General features: G+C 35.6%; 1 protein-coding gene across 4 annotated transcripts in view; it reads left to right on the top strand.

Moving 5' to 3' along the window:
* The window catches only part of TAF2 (TATA-box binding protein associated factor 2), a 49,840-nt gene that overhangs the window by 4,886 nt on the left and 29,407 nt on the right, over window positions 1-15,547 (top strand). For 2 of the 4 annotated variants that reach the window (XM_064154202.1, XM_064154204.1), the window contains exons 4-13: window positions 1,494-1,550; window positions 4,672-4,790; window positions 5,488-5,629; window positions 5,984-6,215; window positions 7,321-7,505; window positions 8,057-8,170; window positions 9,414-9,513; window positions 11,038-11,123; window positions 12,976-13,111; window positions 14,478-14,632. In XM_064154202.1, coding sequence (XP_064010272.1) covers window positions 1,494-1,550; window positions 4,672-4,790; window positions 5,488-5,629; window positions 5,984-6,215; window positions 7,321-7,505; window positions 8,057-8,170; window positions 9,414-9,513; window positions 11,038-11,123; window positions 12,976-13,111; window positions 14,478-14,632 — 1,326 coding nt within the window. The remainder of the gene's footprint in view (window positions 1-1,493; window positions 1,551-4,671; window positions 4,791-5,487; window positions 5,630-5,983; window positions 6,216-7,320; window positions 7,506-8,056; window positions 8,171-9,413; window positions 9,514-11,037; window positions 11,124-12,975; window positions 13,112-14,477; window positions 14,633-15,547) is intronic. The other 2 variants (XM_064154203.1, XM_064154206.1) reach the window with 1 other exon arrangement.

Genomic DNA, 15,547 nt, shown 5'->3' with positions numbered 1-15,547 from the left:
GTCTGAAATGTTATCTAAACTTCTTTGCAATTTGAAAGGAATCAAAGAGCATGTAACTTCCCATATGTATTGGGAAAATGATACTGGAAAAGGAGTCAGTAAACATTGCCTGTTTGTTTTTCTGTAGGAGAGACACCATGGACAAATGGTTTCACTAAGTGTTCTCTTAATTTTATTGAAACTAACATTCACGTCCTCACACCTTATGGCTGACTTGGTTGAATTTAGAGTTTGCAGAATTGTTAAAGAACTAGTGAAGATGCTGTACATGTTTTAACAGCAGTAGACATCAATTCATAGAGTCCTTTAGGTTAAAAAGGACTTACTGACATGACCTAGTCCAGTTCCCTCTGGTCAACCATGGTGAGTGACAGCAGGTTGCACAGGGCTTCAATTAGATGGATTTTGCATGTCTATAAGGATGGAAACTCAGCAATGCTTTTGGGTAGCCTGTGCCAGTGTTTGATCATCCTCACAGCAGAAAAGCATTTTCCTGTATTCATGTGGAATATCATGTGTCCAGTGACAGAATAAGAAGCAATGGGCACAAACTGAAACACAGGAGGTGCCCTCTGAACAGCAGGAAATGCTTTTTTCATTCTGAGGATGACTGAGCACTGGGACAGTTTACCCAGAGATCTGGAGTCTTCATGTTTGGATATATTCAGAAGCAGTTAGGATATATATTCCTGGACAACCATCTCTAGATTTTAGTAGATAGGTTGGACATGATGACCTCCAGAGGTTCCTTCCAACCTCAGTGATTCTGTAATAACTGAATCCAGAATAACTTCTGGAAGATGTGAGAAAGGAGTAAAATTTCACCAGAGAAAGCACTCCATTATGTTAAGAAATGGATCAGGAATTTTACCATTTTGTGGAGAAAGTGAGTTTCTTGGTTTAGCATCCTGGTGGTATAGTAGAACCTACTGTATTATCCTGTTTATGAGGAGTGAACAAAATTTGAGGACAATACATGCAAAATTAAATCCTGTCTTGCACAGAGCTACAAATGGCCTTAAAGTTTCTGTATTTCCTATATTTCCTTCTGTGTTGTTCATAGTTATGAAAAGCAGAAGTCACCAAATATTCTTAACTAAAAACTAATATTTTGGCATTCTCAGTATCTCAGAAGGCAGAGGCTTCTGAGCTTCAGATGAGATGTATCATTTTTCCATTGAAGACAATGAGTCACAAGATACTAAGCATGATGGTAGCTAAGTTTTGCTAAAATACAATATCTGCTTTTAAGGCAAGATTAGAAACAGGAATGCTCTAGTTTTTCAGGCATACCTGCATAACGCAGTAATTCCCTACCTGACTGAGCAAACATGTGATCAGTGCTGTGAAGTATAAAACAGTTCACATAATTTCACCATTTGTTCACAAGATGGTCAGGACTGCCATTTTGCTCATGCTTTTAGTGAAGAGTTTGAAAATCTTACAAAAAATGCAAATAGTCTTGAAGAGTGTCTGTTTGGGTCTTGTTTTAGGACTGCTGGTTTTGAGTGTTATAGTTGCCTCTGCCCTCCTCATCTTCCCTCTTCCTTGTAAGTTGTTACTTTCAATTCTGTCACTATAAGGAAAGTGAGCAGTAAGCTATGAGAGAGAACAGTATAGTAGCCTTCAGAGTCTGTCTTGCAGTATTGTTTTGTCTGAGAAATCAATGGCAAAACATTTAGCCTAAACTAGAAAAAATACTGGTGGAGTGAGCACTTGTCATTTTACTGCAGTAATAGCTTTCATTTCCACTGGTAAGATGCTCATCAAGTTGTAAAGCCATGATGGACTTCTTTAGAAATGAGTAGTGGTGTAGAGAACATTTGAAGAGATGGTAAAGCCCAAAATCTTGGCCAAAAATGAAAATTATTATTAAAATTGTTGTATATGTGTGTACATATAATACACTATAAGGTACATGCTATATGATGTATTTTGGAGCTGGACTCCAAAACCAAGTGTGAATTGTATGGAATTAAGGGTAATGAGGAGCAGTAAATTATGTGTGGATCAAAGAACTTAATTTGCCAAGATGTTGTTAAGTACTGTAGGAAGAAAGTGGTTTATACACTCTGTGTTTGAGTAGCAACCATCACTGTTGTAGAACAGTGAAGTAGCACTACTCCACCAAGTAGTATTCAGAGATGCTATGGAAATTTGTCATGGAGGTATTTGGAAACAATAAGTAGCTTTTAAAAAACTAATCATTGCAGGGCTGTCAGACTGTAATTAACAGTGTTTTGATTGAATTCTGATAATAAAATGTATCTTTAACAGGAGAAAACATAAATGAGTATTACATTTTTATTGTCAATCTGCACTTAGCATCAGTAAAATTTGTCTTTGGTCCTTGGGATGTAACTTTCAGCGTGTGCCCTGTTCCTGTTTAAATGGCCATATCCAGTTTTATTGAGAACAGTTCAACCTATGAAAAAAATAATCTGTGGTACCTGGCCTTTAATGGATTCCTTTTACAATGAATGACAAAAATAGAAGTATCAGAATAGACAATTTTCCATATAATGTTAAGCTGTGTGAAGTCTATCTTCCTCATTATAAAATCATAACCTTCTCCTGTCTGTGAACTCAATTGATGCTTAAAATCTAACCACAAGCTTATAACAATCCTCAAACTTAGGACAAATTCTTACTGATGTATTGGAAAGGAGTACCCTATCAGTAATTTTCAGAACCAGTTTAGATTAAAGTTAAAAAATTTCAGATGTTCCAATGTAACAGAATGTTGCTGTTGCTTCTGTTACTAGTTTCTTTAATTTCTAAGGTAGTTTTCAGTTATGCAGTCTTTTTTTAAAGAGTTCTTCCAGTGGTATTTGTTTACCTTCCTAGGATGCTATTTGAGGATAGCTTAAAGTGACATCGTTTGGGGTGGCTGTGATCCCATTGACAGTCTCTTGTGCCTCAGTAGAAGCACTTTGACTCATCTGTATGTCTGCATAGGGAAAAAAAACAACTGAAAGCTGCCTACAAAATAAAAAAGACCTTTTTTTTTTCCCCATTTGGCATTTTCAGCTGCATCACCGCAGGGTTGGATGAGCAGTAGTCTCCTTAATGAGGGAGGGAGTAGGAATGTGTGGCTGAGACTAGGAGACAGCACATCAGCTGGAGTTTAAGTTGTTTCACATTGTTCTTGAGCCATAGTTGAAGTTACAGTATATTCCAGGGCACAAATTCAACCTTATGCTTTTGAAATTTGTTAACATTATATCCTATCTTTAGTACATTTCAGCTATGGAAAAGGAAAAAATTGTTATGTATTAAAATTGAATACATTTGGATGCTCATGTGCTCCCATTTACTGTTCAGATCCTATTTTCAGAACCTTCCAAGCAAAGTAGACAAGTTTACTGCTCCTGACATTCTCAGTGTTGGTAGTGGTGCCAGGGAATTTGTTCACTATTGTTGCCAAAGATGAAAAACTGCATGAAAATGTTTTCAATATATTTCAGGGTTTTAGCAAAGTTTTAGATGTGGAAGGCTAGAAATATAAGCATGTTTGACATACCTAGGCTTACATGATGATGCTGGCAGCGTTAATTGCCCTTTATTCTTCTGAGTAAGGTATTGTAAATTGGGCTGAGTGCTGTTTTTAATGTGGGTGGTGAAAAGAGAATGGTTAGATGAAAGCAAAATCCTGAAATGAGATCATGTCTGCTCTGTGTGGACTTAAGATTCCATATAAGAGTGTAGTCCACTGCCAGATATAATTCACTTTATTATCTTGCAGTAATCCTGCAATTGAGTTGGGGCAACCCCCAGAATCCCACACACTGTGGGATGAAGGTATTGAGAGCAGCCCTTCAGAGAAGGACTTGGTGGATAAAAAATGAATGTAAGCAAGTAACGTGTGCTTAAAGCCCAGGAGGCCGCACTGTATCCAGGGCTGCATTGAGAGCAGCAGATCCTGTGATGACTTCATGCTTCATTATGGCTTTGCCCCCACAGTGGTTGAATTCATCAGCTGTGCCCAAATTCTGGGGGGGAAAAAGGTGATAAGTAATTCAGGCACTTTTTTTTTAGGTATAGAGTTGTGTAAGAGCTGTGTAGTAGCAGATTAGAATGAAGAAAGGTTTTGTTCCTATTTTGCAGTTTAAAAAAAAAAACATTTTGAAGAACTATAAAAGCTATCACTTAAAGATGCAAAAGTAGAGTTAGTTTTTTTAACTTGATTGGTCATCCTCCAGCATCTGAACATAATTAGTTAAACAGTAAGAAGATAGCATCTAGTCATAACCATTTTAACAGCAAACACACATGTTCCATCTCATTTCAACACAAAACTCTTAATTTAAGTTGTATCTCAAGTAATGGTGTGACTTTGGAATGAAAAATTCAGTCAATTAGTAGCTAATACATAGTAGCTTGAACAGCTCAAACACTGAGCATCTTTCTTTTGTTTCACTGAGGATTATTACTGTTTAAGTCTTTTTGATCACAGATCACTTATGTAAAAGCCTGGTTTTAAGTTTGAAATCTAATCTGTACTCCTGTTTTTTTCCCTTCACTCCTTTAAAAACAAAGCTAAATACTAGGTTGAACATGGAGCATTAAATTCAGGATAGAAATCATATAACATTCAAAGCTGATGTTTTGGTTTGTTGTATTTTTTTTATTCAAACTGTACTCTTAGAATTAACTGGGTATTTCTGACAGGAGGAATCTCAACTATTTTTCCAATGCCTATGCTGCTGCAGTCAGTGCTGTGGACCCAGATGCTGGAAATGGAGAACTCTGCATTAAGGTTCCCTCAGAGCTGTGGAAGCATGTTGATGGTAAAGTACAGAGACCATACTGAAAGCTTAACTTAAGCTGCGAGTTTGCATAGGAAGATAGTAAGTTTATAGAAATAGAAATAGTATTATGTTATTTTATGAAATAATGGTTACACTGTTACCTTATTCCTCCCCCATATCTTCCCAGCTGATAACCTGGAAAAGTAGTTGGAAGGTTTCTTAAGACACATTACAAAGTCTTAGGTGCTTATGAGCTCAGAAGCATGCATGAAGAAGTGGGTGTAATGGGAGTGTGTTGGGTGCTAAATTGTAACTTTGAAGCTGCTTCCAGTATTTATGATATAACCAAGAAAATATTTTTTGAGGATATGTCAATATACGTCTCTTTTTTTAAAAGCAAATTGATTTTTTTTCTCATCTCACTTTGTTTTAAAATTGATTTGGTAGTGAAAAGTATACTACTTGATAGACTGGTATACTAGATCCTGGAACTAGTAGCTGTTCTAATAAATCACTCTCCAATCTTGATTATTTTCTCACATATATTTTGTTAGATTCTTGTATTGTTTCCTCTCATGTTTTTTATCATTTTTTGCCATGAATATATGAGAATTAAGAAAATAATCTTGAAAGAGCAGGAGTCAAAAACTGAATGATTCCTAAATTTCATGTAAGTTGTATATATTCCTATTGTTGTATATAGTTGTATATTCCTATTTCAATCTTGGCACTGCAGAATTAAAAGTCCTGAAAGTGCATATAAACTTCTCTCTGGACCAGCCAAAAGGAGGCCTTCATTTTGTGGTACCCAACATGGAGGGCAGCATGGCAGAAAGAGGGGCTCATGTCTTTTCATGTGGTTATCAAAATTCTACAAGGTAAGAAAACTATTTGAATGTTATGCTGTGTTTCTCAAAGAGTAGAAAAATAATTTATTTGAATTCTTCTAAGTTTGAAAAATTCTTTAATTTGTGCTTGAAAGGCGTTTACCTGTTTGAAGTAGCATCTAATGTTAGTAATTAGCATTTCTAGACTTTATAGCTCAGAAGGAGGTAATGACAAGAAAAGTCTGCAATGCTTTATAAAATTAATGTATAGTAAGAGTTAGTATTGTCAGTCTGCAAAGTATTTAAGAAGATAGTTTGGAATTTGAGGGGGAAAATAATCTGTGAAAAAGAGATTATTATTGATCTGTATAACAACCAGTTTTTCCGTAATCATGACTTCCCTAGGTTTTGGTTTCCTTGTGTTGATTCCTATTCCGAGTTGTGTACTTGGAAACTTGAGTATACTGTAGATGCTGCAATGGTGGCTGTTTCAAATGGAGATTTGGTGGAAACTGTATACACCCATGATATGAGAAAGAAGACCTTTCATTACATGCTGACTATTCCAACTGCAGCTTCTAACATTTCCTTGGCAATAGGACCTTTTGAAATTCTTGTTGATCCATACATGCATGAGGTAATAATCTTCATAGAGGTCCTTTGTTGTTTGTTTTTTTCTAAAGAATTAGTGACTGTTTTTGTGTTGCAGTCATTATATGTCAGTCAGATATGAGTGTGTCTAGATCTGACCTCCATTAATAGAGTTATATGATAAAACTTGTCTAGTAATGCCTGCATTTAAATTTATCTCCAAGTGAATGCCTTTGAATGAGCAATAATCCATGTATGCCTGAATTTATGAGGCTGGTTTTGTTGGAATTGATAAAAGTGTTTTTGTGAAAATGGCATTAAACTTACCCCTTTGCTGGTAGTAGATGAATATTGTTGCCACACAACTGGGTAGTCTTCTGAACTAAATTTGACACTGAGTTTTCATTCTTAACAGATTGTTGCCATAATATTGAGGTCCACCAGTTTACCTTTACAACTTTAGTTTTAGATTGGGTAAGGATGGACCTGGCAGGCAGATTAAGTTACTAGTTTAGCATGAGGGCATTCTTTTGAAAGAATAGGAAAATACTGGGAAATAGCTATCTTTTACTAGATCCAAGGCAAACAGCAGATTTTAGTCCTTAGCAGTGGTATTCTGTTGACTTTTACTGGTGGGATATACTCACTGAAAGATAATAGCTGTTAAAAAATCAGTTGCTGATATTTGAAAAACTCAGTGATAAATTTCTAGAGTTTGACTTCTGTAGATCTAACTTGAATATTGTGTAATTGTCAGCTTGGTTCCTGTATCACTGCTGAAATCAGTGTTGGTGGTGTTTTATATTTGGTAACAGGTCTTCTCAACAAGCACCACTTGACTGATTTTGCCAGTAATGCTTTACTGAGTAAAACACTTTTCCCAAACCACCTTGATTTGCAAAATCAAAGAAGAATGTGAAGTGTTTTAAGATGGTGGACATTACTAGGCAGGCATTGTTACTGTGAACTGTCTGCTAAAAATCATTTTTTCTTTCATGGTAGTCATTATTACAGCTTGCAAGCACTTTTATTATTGTTGTGTTAAATTTGTGGCAGCTGGATTTTTGTTGTGGCATTTTTCTTCTGTTATGTAATACACTTGGTATTTATGGACTGAAATATATTTGTACCAAATTTTCCTTTGTTTGTAGGTGACTCACTTTTGCTTACCACAACTTCTCCCATTGCTCAAACATACCACGTCATACCTTCATGAAGTGTTTGAATTTTATGAGGAGATTCTTACCTGCCGCTATCCATACTCCTGTTTTAAGACTGTTTTTATAGATGAAGCTTATGTTGAAGTGGCTGCTTATGCATCCATGAGTATTTTCAGGTTAGTATTTAAGAAGATGACACCTTCTGAATCCATAGTCCTAAAAGCTCTAGATCCAAGACTATTGAGAAATACAGGAAGCTTATTTTTGTAGTTTGAAATTTGGACTCTGTAGTTTGCAAAGGCTGACTTGTGTTGACATAACAGGCTTTTATCACCATTTTCAATTTTATCTGTTATGAAGATGTTGAATTTGTATCTTTCAGAAAAAAAATAGCCAGTGGTTTTCTTCTCATATTAGAAACACTATGCATGAAATATTTAAGATCAAATTAAGTGCAGAAGTTTGATTATGTTTTGTTTTTCTTTAGCTGAGAGATGGTACTAGGAGTCCAAAAGCGTTTCACCATTTAAAACAAACTACTTCTCCCTACACAGAGTTCTTAATCTGTCTGGATTTGAGGATATTAAAAAAAAAGATGTTACTATCATATTGAAAAAACAGTGAAGGAATTATTTGATTTGATTTGGCTTTTAAAGCAATGTCTCTATTTTGTTTCTTTGGAGTTGGTGCTTACATGGTATTTTTTTTTCTTTTTATGGATGTCCAGCACAAATCTCTTACACAGTGCAATGATTATAGATGAAACTCCACTGACAAGGAGGTGCTTAGCACAGGCTCTGGCCCAGCAATTCTTTGGATGTTTTATATCCAGAATGTCCTGGTAAGTATTCCCACAAAACAGGGACAAACTAGGAAACTCAAATTTTAATTTGCTTATTGCATTTTTTCAGTATAAATGAAACAGTAACTGTAGAAAAGGAAAAACCAAACAAGTAACACAGTAATGAAACAAGCTCAATAAATGAAAATTCCTGAGTGCATTCATTCGTTTGACTGTTGGAAAGGAGAATGTGAGATACAAAGGCTGAGAAAGTGTAAGAGTGAACGTGTCTCCCAGAAATGATTGCTACAAAATGTTGTAGTGTGCTTTGACAGAAGGGAGACTCTTTTTGTATCATCAGTAAATTTCTGTCCCATATTTTGCATGAAGAAATCTAGCCTTCATAGGAAGTACTTGTGGAGCACACAAAAATAAATTAACAAAGAAGAAGTTCAGAGAGGGAAGTGCAGAAATTAGTACTAAATGAACAAATTCACTGGAGTGGTAACCCGCCTGGAACTCCACTGCTGAAAAAGTTTCTGCCAGCTGCCTCTTGTGGTTCTGATCAATGTTATTTTAAAGCCTTTTTCATGCACTTTATATATCAGAGTCAAGGAGCTCATTACATTTTTCATGGCTAAAGAGGCCTTGGCTTTTTTAAAAGTAGAATTAGTACTATTATAATTTCTCTATCTCTTTTCCTTATTTCTAGCTTACTTCTATTCTGAAGACAGTTTTTAAATCACAATGACTCCATTTTTTAGTGTCTTTACTCATTTCATCCTACCCTGTATGTCATTCTCATATTTCGAATTCTAGTTTGTGATCGTTTTGCAGGGTTTTTTCCATATTTTTCTCTCTTGGAATATAACTTTCAGAAGAGGCCTTTAAATGACTGCCCACCAAATTGTAAGATAGGTATTTTGTCTGCTTGCTGTCCAAATCTCCTGCATCTCATTGTGATATTTTCCACAAAATTAAGGTCATATAGATTGGCAGTTGTTTCAACTTTAGTGTCCATCTTCACTGCTTTATTGTTAACTATTGCAGCTAAAAAAAGTTTGGTTTTCTGTTTTAATCTGAGCTGCTGTACAGAAGTTCAGTTTTCCCTGGCTTTTCAGTTTCATCGGTCCCATCCAGGTTCCAGCTTGCATAAATTGGTTCACAGCTCATCAGACTTCTATTGACTTAGAGGAGTTATATAACCTGCTGAAATTTGTGGCTATTTTGAGCTGGTCAAAAATACCAATCCTTGCAAAATGCCTTGTGAAATGTTACAATTAATGTTTCTTTTTTATTACAGGTCAGATGAATGGGTGCTAAAGGGAATCTCTGGTTATATTTATGGTCTCTGGATGAAAAAAACCTTTGGTGTTAATGAGTATCGCCACTGGATTAAACAGGTAACAATATCATAGTATATTCCAGACATGCATCAAAGAAGATGCAATATAAAACCAGATTATAATACAGTTTTGCATTACAATCTGAAGAAATGCTTAGTAGTGACAAAACTTTGAGTTGAAATATTTTTACCACATGCTGCAAGGAAAAATGCCAGACATGCTAACCAAAATATGTTTCTGTGACTGTCTCATGAATAATAATTTGCCTTGTCTGTGCAGTTCTCTTTTTGTTTAGGCTTTTGCACAAGACCTGGAAAAGTAAAAAAAAATTATTTTGCTTTGTAACGCTTAGAATAGAATATGGGATTCCTAAGTAGATATTTAGTGAATTTATATACTGTGATGCTTATCCATACAGCCAAGAAGGGCTCCAGTGTTAGCTTGGATCAAGGTATTTTTTAATATCATTTCATTACTAAATGAAACAGTAAAAAAACAACTGTTGAAGAGATTTATTTTCTTGGAAATCAAATGTCAGTCTATACATTCCATTTCCTTAAGTAATGCTCTCAGACTGGCCCTTTTGAATGATAGCAGCAGTGACTCCTCATTTTTTCCGTTAACATTCATTCACAGAAGAATTTATATCTTCTTTCTCTTCTCTCATCACATTCTCTTATTCTCTTTATTCCAAAAAATAGATTCTTAACCCCATGAACTCTATTTATATCTCTTACTCACTTGGAGACCCAGTATCATATCCCTATCAGCCTAATGTAGATTAGTCTTATTAGTTGTGTGCAATTCCTGCTAAAAGTGTGGATGCTATAGAGAATAGCAGAATTGGATAAAGGTCTGTCTTGAGGGTTCAGTGCCGAGCACAATAGAATTTGCTTCTGGATATTAGCTGTTCATCTTCCCTATGAGTTAATGAAGTGCTTCAGCATAGAACTAAGGGGTGCTACTGTCACAGAGCTCCTGAGTTTTTCCCTTACTGCTTTGAATGTATTGTCAATTTATGAAAGTGTGTAAGTTGATAGGAATGAATAAATAACAGTAGATATTAACATTTGGAAATTCCTTGACTAACCCTGGATTGTAGACAGGCATCAGTTCACTCTCCCTGTGCTCAAGGTTATGCAATTGGATTCAAAAGCCATGTTGACTATTGGGTGATGGGGAGCCCAGGCAAACATCCTGCCTTGAAGTGTGCTTGTTAACATGTGCACACAAATACAAAGTCAGGTTCCAGTTCAGAGATGACTGCTATCTGCCTTGGGCAGAGACAGAGGTGAGCTTCTGTATGCTGAAGTCTGGTGTTGTAGCTATTTAGATATATTATGATTAAATATTGTGGGTTGTCCCACCATTCAAACCCACAACAAATACTAACTCCTAACTTCTACTGTTTTATTAGTTGCTTTCCTGAAGAACATCCCAATTTTAAAATGTCCTTGTGTTTGTAAACAAGTTTAGTCAGGATGTATGGCATGAGCCATGATGTGAAAAGCTGTTCTGTCTTCTTTAATTCCTCTATTTTTCAAAATTATGCTTTTTTTAATGTATATTGTACTTTTTTAGGAGTTAGATCAAATAGTGGCATATGAACTGAAGACTGGAGGAGTTTTACTGCATCCGATATTTGGAGGAGGAAAAGAGAAAGACAAGTATGTTTATTTAAGTCACCAGTCATTACAGGATATGTTTTTATGGGGCCATTAATAGACCTTGAGTGTGGTGTACAGCATAAGGCCAGAGGCTGATGATCTGCAGCTGCTGAAGGCATGTATTACCAGCCTCATGGAGTACATCTTGAGTATATGGATTGCTGCTGGTTTGGGTTTCTTCTTTAAATCTTGAAGGGTATTAATTGTAATGAATGTTTTTAACAGTGTAATGAAACTGATTTTTAAATAAGAGAATAAGAGGGACTATGGAGCCAGAATTTGGACCTGAGCTGTTTCTGGAATGATTGATAGTCTTTAACCTTTTTGCAGTATCATGAGTTTTGTTTTTCTGTGTTTCTTTTTTATTATTCACTTTCAGTTAACATCTTGCTATCTTACATTAAGATTTCTTAATCAATAGAGGGGAAAAAAAAAGTATTAGATGAATTACTTGTGATGTACAATTGTGAGCTGCTGGATTTGTATTTTCTCAATAACTGCATCTTCAGGATTGCTAGCTTAGGAGTTTTCCCCTTCCCCTGTTGTAATACTCCTGTACTACCCACTGGGGTAGCTGCTTTGTCGTGGTATTTTTTTCCATCTTTCTATTAACTGAGAGAAACTGGTTTAGTTAGTCTGTTTGTGAGTGAGAATTGCAGGGGAGGAATCCAATTTCATGCTTAAAAATTTTAAGTAGCTGGCATTTTCTGCGTTGCAATGGACAGTTTGTGATTCTCCACCACCAAGCATAAAATAAGCCTGGGTTCCCACTTCAGAAGTTGGCCTGACATAGTGTGGGTTCAGTTTCTTTAGGTGTTTGTTATTCATTCATGGAAAACTCAAATGTCCTGGGAAAAAAACTTAGAAGAAAAAAACAGCACAGCAAAATGCAGTTGCCACAGACTTGATTCATCAATAAAATCAAGCCAGATTAGTGATTATCTCCACTTCTCAATTTTAAAGGGAACAAAAATGTTTTGCGTTTCTTGAGAATTACATTATTAAAGTTAGTTTTCTGATTTGAGACTGGGATATAGATCAAAATGTTTGTGTTCTGAAATGCAAGACATGGGGAGAAAAATGTAAAAGTCATCACAGTTTAGTGTTTTTATGTTTTATTGCTCTACAGACACTAAGGTTATCCAGATATCAGTTCTGGTTTTAAAAGTTTCAGGGGTTCACCATTTATTTCTCTTCTGATATGAAATGACATTCAACTATTTTAAATGTTTTGCTATAGACATGAAGGTTATGTGTGAACACAGATAGTTTAAGTTATGGAAACAGCGTGGCAGCTGTCACATGGAACTCTGCCTAGTTTTCCTTGGCATGTTTGATTTAGAAGACAGTAGTTTGCCAAAGCATTGAAAGCATGAAGTTGATAACTAAGCGGAAAAACAAGCAATTCCTTGGACTTATCACACAAAAGACTGCAATGCATTTTAAAACTGTTGCTTTTCTTTAGTTGCAGCATTGATTTAAATACAAAATAATTATGTGCAATCACTTTAAATAGAGGTGGAGCAGGGGAAATGTTTCAAGTAACTTCTAGACTTGAGTCACAGATTACTTAATTTGGTTGCTGCTACTACCACTGCCTTTACAGGAATATCCAACATGTATTACCAGTCTTTATTCTGTCTACTGAACTTGGTCTGTTCCAGATACATACACCCACGTCACCTTTCTGTACAAGTGTGCAGTGATTTTTAAGCATAATCTAGAACTGTAAAGCAGCAGAAGAGAACCTAAATAGTGGTTGGTGTAGCTATAATCTTGGTTCCTGAAATACATTTCAAGTTTTGTTCCATAAAATGCAAAATAAAAGGCTGTATTTGTTTTTATTTTTCAGCCCTGCATCACATTTGCATTTTTCTATCAAACACCCTCATACACTGTCCTGGGAATATTACACTATGTTCCAGTGTAAAGCACATCTTGTTATGAGACTGATTGAGAACAGAATTAGCATGGAGTTCATGTTACAGGTAGGTATTTAGATGATTATGTGAATATAAACAACTTTTTCCTCATAATTTCTGTTTGCTAAATGGGCTTTAAGGAAGAACAAATCAGATCATTGTAGGATCCCTTTTGTAGTTTTAGCATGCATGATAGAACAAACATAAGATAGAGGTCATTTGTGTTAGGATGTGGCAGTGCTGAAGTGAGTGCAAACAAGGGCAACAAAGCCAGTGAGGGGCCTGGAAAACAAATCTTATGAGGAGCTACTGAAGGAGCTGAGGTTGTTTAGTTTGAAGAAGAGGAGGCTGAGGGGAGACCTCATTGCTGTCTACAGCTAACTGTAGAGGCTGCTGCTGGTCTCTTCTCACAGGTATATAGTGATAGAGCAAGAGAGAATGGCCTCAAGGCATTAGCAAACATTTTTCCCAGCAAGACTGATCAGGCATTAGAATGGGCTGCCAAGGGAGGTGGTTGAGTCACCAACCCCGGATGTGTTTAAAAGCCGTTTGAATGTGTTACTTGAGGATATGGTTTAAGGGTGAGCTTTGTAGAGTAGGAATAACAGTTGAACTTGGTGATCCTGAGGGTCTTTTCCAGCTGGAATGTTTCTGTATTAGCTATTATTCTAATATTCAACTTTTAATATTGTTTATATTTTACATATGCTCTTTAATGTTAACATATTTAATTGCTTTGGGTTATTGTCATCAGCTGTTGACACTGAAGACCTGTTTTGTTGACCCAAACTGGTGGTGCCTTGAGCTAATCTAGTCAAATTATAAATAGTGAGTGTAGTGAGAATCTAGCTTCAGCACTCTCCACTGTCTACAGTTTACAATGCTCGAAGGAGCATAGATTGTTGAATTTGAGGAAGCAGTGGAATAGAAAATTGTAGTTTCATTCTCAAATGCTGAAGTTGTAGCTTTTGTTCTTTACTGAGTACAATTTGTGACATGCCTTTAAAAAACAGTGCTCTAAACAAACAGCCAGAAGCTGAATGATACTTTCTCGTATTAACAGATGTTTTGTTGTTTGAGTTGTTATGATGTAGTTTGGGTTTTTTTTTAATGAAAGTGTGTATGTGCTTTTGCTAGAGCAGTTGTCTGATTGAAAATACAGCAGATGCACCTTTTTGAAAGCTTTTCTTAAGTTTTAATTATTGTTTGCACTTTCTAGTAAAGAGAACCTAATGACTGTTTTTTATTCCTATAAAAGCAGATATATATACAGTGATCTGTATCACTGTATATAATTTTTGAAATTATCTTTTAATATATTTTGTGTATGTATATGTAAATTTGGAGCAGTTGGTTCCTTGCAGCTAACCATAAAAGCCTATTTTATATATCAAAATATTTAGTTATTACTTGTAATTTTTTATCCTTTTAGGTTTTCAACAAATTGTTGAGTCTGGCCAGCACTGCTTCATCTCAGAAGTTCCAGTCACACATGTGGAGTCAGATGTTGGTTTCCACATCTGGATTTTTGAAATCTATCTCCAATGTCTCTGGCAAAGACATCCAACCTTTAATAAAGCAGTGGGTGTATCCTTTTCTACTCTTAGTCTGAATTCTTAATGTGGAGAATGAGTTTGGTCTTTAATTATCGCTGTTAAAGGAATGTGAAGAAAGGTATGAACTACCTTTACTTTAAACAGTTAAGAACATTATTCTTTGATTTAGATCTATATGTGAGCCACAGGTTTATTGTGAACTTTCGTGGTCATTCATAGCTGGCTTTTTCATGTGTTCTTTACTAGGAGGGATTTCATTATTTTAAGTTTTACTTTGAAGGAAGCACAAGAACTCTGCAGGAATTCAAGGCCAAGTTATACTAGAGGGATTCCAGAGGACACTGCCCATAGAAATATGCTGAAGTCTGACATGGAAAATGCTAGAGTCTGCTGCATTTTAAGATGCTATTTCCAGTAAATCACCATGAAATAAGTAACCTAAAGTGCAGATTGATAATTTAAAATACACTGACATCTAATAGCTTGTGTTGGTATTACTATTTCAGATAAAATAAACATCTCTGTGTTGACTCTTTAAATTTCAGTGATACTAAGAAAGAGGATTTCTTATTTTGGATTGGTATGAGGGTAAATTAGAATTTGCTTCATTTGACAGGTATAATTGGTACTTCTAATTAATGTGACTGCAAACTAAAGTAACACATTACTGTGGCAAAACCGTACCTTCCTCTTCTAACAGAAAGCAAAAGAAGGTATTTATATTTAGAGCTCTTCTTTGAGCTTACTTAATAATATTTATGCATCTCCATGTCTAACTGAAACCACTGCATAATTTATAGAGTAATATCAGAACTTAGTATTTTATCTACATCCAAAACTATTAATGAAGTATAAATACACATTATTCTAATTTCCAAACTTCGTTTTGCTAGGCAGTTGAAGAAAACAATGTTGTGTATGTCCATATATTCACACTGCAGCTATA

The sequence above is a fragment of the Pogoniulus pusillus genome, chromosome 14, assembly GCF_015220805.1.
Source record: "Pogoniulus pusillus isolate bPogPus1 chromosome 14, bPogPus1.pri, whole genome shotgun sequence".
Taxonomy (NCBI): Eukaryota; Metazoa; Chordata; class Aves; order Piciformes; family Lybiidae; genus Pogoniulus; species Pogoniulus pusillus.
The sequence above is the reverse complement of the archived record's forward strand: the minus strand, read 5'-3'. Positions and strand labels throughout refer to the sequence as shown.